Source organism: Triticum dicoccoides, chromosome 2A, assembly GCF_002162155.2.
Source record: "Triticum dicoccoides isolate Atlit2015 ecotype Zavitan chromosome 2A, WEW_v2.0, whole genome shotgun sequence".
NCBI lineage: Eukaryota > Viridiplantae > Streptophyta > Magnoliopsida > Poales > Poaceae > Triticum > Triticum dicoccoides.
Window position 1 is genome coordinate 675,717,047 of NC_041382.1, and position 6,632 is coordinate 675,723,678.

Below are 6,632 nucleotides of genomic sequence, written 5' to 3' on the forward strand. Positions count from 1 at the left end.
GACCTTGTGATTGAGTAATACATTATTTCACCTGCAAAAAAAAAAGATTTCACCTCCACAAAGAATCAGATCAACAAAAAAAAAACTCATCAGATCAGAGTAATCGGATCTGAGAGGAAAGAAAACTATCTACCTCATGCATCGCCAAAAGAACGTGAGGAAATTTATTCTCACAAAAACTATGATGATCACTGGACGATGATGAAGAACATAGAGGTCTTGAAAATCCGAGGTCCCCCCAGCTCTCAGTGCCAAATGGCAGCCAGAGACGAGGGGACCTAAATTTCTTAGACGACGACGGTGGCGACGCAAGAAACCCTAGTTTGGGAAAAGAAGGAAAGGCACAAACTGGGCAATACTTGGACTAGCATACTTCAAACGCAGGCCCGGCCATAATGTGTTGGCCTATGACATAAGTAGTATTTCTCCGGACTTGGCCAGGGCCAGGCCGGGCTTGCCAGGGCCGCTCATCGCACTTTGTGTGGACTATTGTGCTGATCGACCGGTTGCTCTTGATCTTCTCATAAACAAAAAATCCATTCCTCTTTATTTTTCTTATAGAAACTCTAAGCTAGGCGGCGGCGAGCCCTTTTCTTAGAGCATCTCCAACAGCCGCGCCAAACTAGCGCCGCGCCGCAAAATTCCCCCTTTTAGCGCGCGCGCAGCCGGAATAGTTGCTCCAGCGGGCGCGCGAAAACAGCGCGCGGGCCGAAACTCAATCGCGTGCCGCTTATTTGCTGCGCCCGCTCTCGCGCGCTGGACTCTTGCGCGCTCGCTCACACCTCCCACCCCCATCCAGCCGCGCCGCCGCCGCCGACCGCGCCACCCGACGACCGTTCCGGCACTTCCCCGGCCTATCCCCGCCCCGCGGCAGCTTCTCCGGCCTCCCTCTAGTCCCGCCGCCCCTCGCGCGCGCTGGTCCTCCAACGAACAGCGCCCGCGCACTCGCTGCCGCTCGGCGCCCTCAAGGTGTTCGACAAAACGCCTAAAAGACATGTATTGCTCAAAAGCCATGAATTTCGTGCATGTTGATTGTAGTTTTTTATAGCATAGTATTGAACATTGTAGATGAGTTCGTCGTATGATTCTTCCGAAGAAGAATTTCATATGGAAGAGGAGGATCTTGCAATGATCCTAGCTATGCATATCAATAAAAAATCGAAGCACGGTGGTTCGGTTATGGGTCGGCAGAAAATTTGGAGAGATAGGAACGATGCCCACAACAGATTGATCAGGCATTATTTTGCGGAGAATCCCACATACCCCGAGTCGTATTTTCGTCGCCGGTTTAGGATGAGCACCGAGTTGTTCAGGAACATTGCAGAGAAACTAGCGAGCCATGACCGCTTTTTTCAGCAAAGGAGGAATGCCGCCGGAGAGCTCGGGCATAACACTTTTCAGAAGGTGACAGCCGCTTTGCATATGTTGGCATACGGTATACCGGCTGATCTAGTTGATGATCACTTGGCTATGGGTGAGAGCCAAGCCATCATGTGTGTCAAGCGCTTCGCAGTCGGAATTGTGCAAGTGTTTGGCGAGGAGTATTTGAGATCCCCCAATGCTGAAGACGTCGCAAGGCTATTGGCGATGAACAAAGCTCGCGGCTTTCCTGACATGCTTGGCTCAATAGATTGCATGCATTGGAGTTGGAAGAATTGTCCAAAGGCATGGCATGGACAATTCCACGGCCAAAAAAAGAGTTCCACTATAATCCTTGAAGCGGTGGCCGATCAAGAGACTTGGATTTGGCATGCATTCTTTGGAATGCCTGGATCTTTGAATGACATCAATGTTGTCAACCGATCACCACTGATGAATAAGATTGCAAATGGTGAGTTGCCACCGGTGAAGTTTGTAGCAAATGGCCGTACATACAACTATGGCTATTATCTAGCGGATGGCATCTATCCAAAGTGGCAAATCTTTGTCAAGCCGTTGAAAAAGCCAGAAGGTAAGAAAGAACTTGATTTCTACAATGCTCAGACGGCGGCTAGAAAAGATGTGGAGAGAGCTTTTGGGATTTTGCAAGCCCAATTTGCTATTGTGAGAGGACCGGCTAGATTTTGAGATCAGAATCATGCACGCTTGTGTGATCATGCATAACATGATCATCGAGAATGAGCGTGGCCAAGATGTAGACTACTCTCAGTATGAGCTTTTGGGACATCTGGTGCGAGTGCGACGGAGGGCTGAAAGGGTGGCCCGTTTTGTTGCCTCATATCATGCCATTCGACGTCCCGCGGCGCATAATGATCTTCAGAAGGATCTCATTGAGGAGTGGTGGGCATGGAATGGACGACAAAGAGCATCATGATTTGTGAGTTTGATATTGTATTGTTGAACTATTTGTTGTGTTTATTGCACTATTTGTTGTATTGAACGATAAACTGTTTGTTTGAGTTGTAATAATGAAATTGAACTATTTATTTTGATTTATTTTTGTTTGTGTTTGATCTTTTTGCTTTTGTTTTGGAATGCATATGTTGTTTGTGTGGGAGTCGCACGCGCTGCATTTTTACGCGCTGTTGGAGCGGCACGCGCGCTGCATTTTAGCGCGGCTGCTGGAACCAGCGCTGCGCATCGCGCCAAACCAGGTGATGGACCCGCGGCAAACCAATTTTTTTGCCCGCGGCGTGTTCGGCGCCTGTTGGAGATGCTCTTAGCCAGATCTCAATACGGGAAGGCGAGCGCAGGCGGCGGGCGGCCAGCGGCGAGCCCTTTCTGCCAGATCCCAACAAGGAAAGGCGAGCGGCGGGGAGAAGGCGAGGCGAGGACGCCTCGTGAGATGGAGGCGGAAGGGCATTCCGGCAAGTCCGTGGGGGAGCAGCCCCAAGTTCTCCCTGGCCCTGGGAACCCCGATTCTCGTGGCACCAAGAATCCCAGAAAGGATCAAGCTCTGCTCAGACAACTCAGGAAAGAGGAGAAGGAACTCAAGGACGAGGAGAGACAACTGCTGCAGGAGAGAGAGCAGATGGAGTCGACGGAGGAGCATCAGAGGTTAGATTTGTCCAGCCCCGACTGCAGTTCGATTAAGCAGAGTCGAGATTTGTTGGATAGAATCGAGCGCAACGCACAGCGCCAACTGGCCGTCACCGATGAAATCAGGCGCTTGAGCGAGCAGATGAGGGCTGTCAAAGCACGCAGCCTGACGGATATTCAGGGTGTGGAGCACAAGACTGAAGAAACTGCAGCCTTGGATGAGCGTGATCCTGCTAATGGCGGGGAGCTCAAGCCGGAAACTGCAGCCTTGAATGGGCATGAGGCTGATGGTGGTGCTGCTAACGGCGGGGAGCTCAAGCCGGAAACTGCAGCCTTGAATGGGCATGAGGCTGATGGTGGTGCTGCTAATGGCGGGGAGCACAAGATGGAAACTGACGCCTTGGATGAGCATGGTGATGCAGCTAATGGCAGGGAGCGGATGGTGGAAACTGCCGCCTTGGATGTCGACGGCGGTGGTGATGAGGAGCACATGGACTGCGACATTTCATCCATGGAGGACCAGGTGCCGAGGATCGACTCCAAATCAGAGCCAGAGGCAGAGGCGGCGGCGACAGGTCCAGATACCAATGTGTCGATGATTGAATCAAATCTCTCAGCATCAGACAAGTCAATACCCAAACCTGCAGATCATGTTCCCATCAACAGAGGCGATCATGTTGTTGAGAAGATGGACAGAGGCAAATCAGCCGAACAATTAGCCAGTGAGGCCGCGACGATGAATGCCCAACAGCAGAAATTTGATCGGTTTGTGGATGACTGGGATGCTAAATGGGGTTCGGCAGGGTTCAATCTCTTCCATTACATGAGTGAGTAAACATAAATGCATGCATCTTGTTTATCTTACTCAATTTTGTTTAGTTAGTTTCCTTACTCTCTTTTCTTACCTTTGGTCCTATGTCTTTCTATAAGGGAAGGGAAGTGAAGGGATTTACTTTGCTGCTTATCAACTACTTGTTCATGTTACGAAAATTTTAACACCTGCTTCCATTGATCGATTTCTGCAGCGACGGTCAGTTGCATGCAATATACACACTTGATACCCGGGAGCGCCCCAAGGCACAATTGTCGAGCCGCGCCTAGCCTCCAGGTCGTCTCCATCAGACTGGCAGAAATTCAAGGTGGTCTGGAATGGCCGTTGCCAGTGTACGGTATGATTGCTGTCAGAGACCACGTGGATCACAATCGCAACCTTCTGTTTGCCTGCTCAGTCATTGATGGTGAGGTCGAGTCGCTTGCTCAGTCATTGATGGTGAAATTGACGACACACCCGGGCAACTTGAGCTGCTTGTTTCTCGTGGCAGTGCCATGCCCGTGACTTCTGAGGGTTACCTTCTTCTGTCAAGGAATGTCATTTCTGTAGATGTTAACAAGAGCCTGAATTTTCTCCTAGAGGCCTGCTCAGTCATTGATGGTGATATCATTGCACAAAAAGAATTGTCCTTCGAACCCAAACTTTGCAACATAAGTCAGGATAGTTGTGAACTTAATGGTATTGAGTTGGAGATCACTGTTGCTTGGTCTAGTCTTGTTTGTGAGAAGCGGGATATTTTGGTACAAGGATGTGTTGGTGACGAGGAGCAGGACTGGGACGTTGCATCAATGGAGCAGCAGGTGCCGAAGATAGACTCGAAATTGACATCGGAGGTGGGGCCAGAGGCGGAAACAGAGTCGGCGATGAGTCTGGATACCAGTGAATTGGCGAATGAATCGAGTACCTCCATGTTCGTATCAGACAAGTCAATACTCGAACCTGCAGATTCTGTTGCCGCCAACACAGGTTACGATGTTGAGAAGATGTATAGAGGCAAATCAGACGAACAATTAAAAATTGAGGCCAAGGAGATGGCTGCCGAACAGAAGCGTTTTGACATGTATGTTGATGCCTGGGAAGGGTCATGGGGTTATGATGGGTTCGGTTGCTTCCGAGACATGAGTGAGTAAACTTGCATGCATCTTGCTTATCTTACTGAACTTTGGTTAACTAGTCTCCTTCCTCCTTTTTACCTTTGGTCGTACTTCTTTGCATAAGGGAAGTGGAGGGAATTACTTTGTTGCTTATCTAGTACCTGTTCATGTTACAAGATTTCTAACACCTGCTTCCATTGATCTTGTTCTGATGCATGCAGCGACAGTGAGTTTCATGCAATACACACACTTGGTACCAGGGAGCACCCCGTTGCACTATGGTCGAGTATTGCACTATGGTCGAGTGTTGCCTAGCCTGCAGATCTTCTCTGTTAAACTCGCAGAAATACGAGGTGGTCTGGAATGGCCGTTGCCAGTGTACGGCACGGTCGCTGCCCGAGACCATGTGGGTCACAATCGCAACCTTCTGTTTGCCCGCAACAGGAGTGAGTGCCAGATACTCAATGAAGAGGTATCTATCTGTACCATCTTAATCTTATCAATATGCTCTTCGTTTGATTTTGGGGGATATTGTGGACATGCCTGCCTGGGCCCTCTTGTTTATCAGTTGCTAATAAGGTGATTGCTGATGCTTGCAGGATTCCTTTTTGACCTTGACTGGCCCCTCTCGTGCAATTGTCAGCAAGGAATCTGTTGTCTTTGAAATCCAACTAAAAGTAAGAGGTAGAATAAAGTCTCAAGACAAGCCACTGATCAATGGCGTGTACACTTACCACAGCAGAGAAAGACCCATTTGCTTTAGGAACTGCTTTTGCACCGTAGAGTTAAGTTTGGAGAGAATTAAGAAATCAATCCAGGCCACTATTTTGGGCGTCCGTGTCAAAGAGGAGGGGTCATGGCCAGCATTCGGAGGTCGAGTTGCTTGCTCAGCCATTGGACCTGACGCCAGCCCTCAGGAAATTGAGCTGCTAGATTCTCGTTATACAACCGTGCCGATTACTTCTGAGGGTTACCTTGTTCTATCAAGGAGTGTTGTCTCTGTAGACTATCGTGGAAGCCTGTAGTTTATCTTGGAAGCCTACTCAGATTCCGGTAATAAAGTTGCACAAAAAAATGAGTCCTTCGAGCCCAAGTTTTCCAACATAAGCCAGCAAACATGTAAACTCACTGGAGGCATTGAGTTGGAGATCACTGTTGCATGGTCCAGTCTCATTTCTGAGAAGTGGGATATCTCGTCTCGGTACTAGGAGACAACACCAGTCTTTTTTTTCTGAGAAGATGTTATGGCGAGGAGACAACACCAGCCGTGCTTAAATATCAAAACCCCCACGATTGAGTACAGCAGCAAGAGAAAATATTCATAATTGATAAGCGGGGTTCGCCGTGGCTTATCAAAACCCCCACGATTGAGTACAGCAGCAAGAAACGACATAATGCAACAAAACTGGGGAACAGCAAAGAAAATCAAAAACTTGGGGGAACTAAACTAGCTACAGTGAAATAATCAACTAGGGAGACAAGATTCGGTAAAGAGTCTGAATATTCAGTTAACAATCTCAGGTTCAGAGCAACAAGTTACACGGTGCACCAAAAGTCACACCCGACACAAAAAGCTCAAGGACTTGCTACAGGCAATTCGCTCCTTTCCTTATCACTACCCATATTTAGTTAACAGAGCAGCCAGTTACAGGGTGCACAAAAACTTCTAACGGGGCTTCAGATCCTTACTCCCGCCTTCCCGTATAATTGCCTTGCAGCTGAACTCA

General features: G+C 48.7%; 1 protein-coding gene and 1 long non-coding RNA gene across 2 annotated transcripts; one reads left to right on the forward strand and one right to left on the reverse strand.

Annotated features, from left to right (window-relative positions):
• Positions 1 to 2,654: 2,654 nt before the first annotated feature.
• Positions 2,655 to 6,318, forward strand: LOC119356158. The gene is made up of 4 exons (XM_037623076.1): positions 2,655 to 3,806; positions 4,005 to 4,933; positions 5,127 to 5,377; positions 5,505 to 6,318. The coding sequence occupies exons 1-2, from the start codon at positions 2,786 to 2,788 to the stop codon at positions 4,313 to 4,315; spliced, it is 1,332 nt and encodes a 443-aa protein (XP_037478973.1). The 5' UTR covers positions 2,655 to 2,785; the 3' UTR covers positions 4,316 to 4,933; positions 5,127 to 5,377; positions 5,505 to 6,318.
• Positions 6,319 to 6,388: 70 nt separating this feature from the next.
• LOC119356159 lies at positions 6,389 to 6,595 on the reverse strand. Its single transcript, XR_005171849.1, has 2 exons — positions 6,555 to 6,595; positions 6,389 to 6,513 (listed from the first exon to the last, which is right to left on the reverse strand). It is a non-coding gene; the product is annotated as an uncharacterized LOC119356159 (long non-coding RNA).
• Between the last annotated feature and the right edge of the window lie 37 nt (positions 6,596 to 6,632).

Excerpts from the sequence above, each read along its gene's own strand:
- LOC119356158 (XM_037623076.1), top strand. The coding sequence starts at position 2,786 with ATGGAGGCGGAAGGGCATTCCGGCAAGTCCGTGGGGGAGCAGCCCCAA. Across the intron at positions 3,807-4,004 it reads CAATCTCTTCCATTACATGA|CGACGGTCAGTTGCATGCAA; the intron begins GTGAGTAAACAT and ends CGATTTCTGCAG.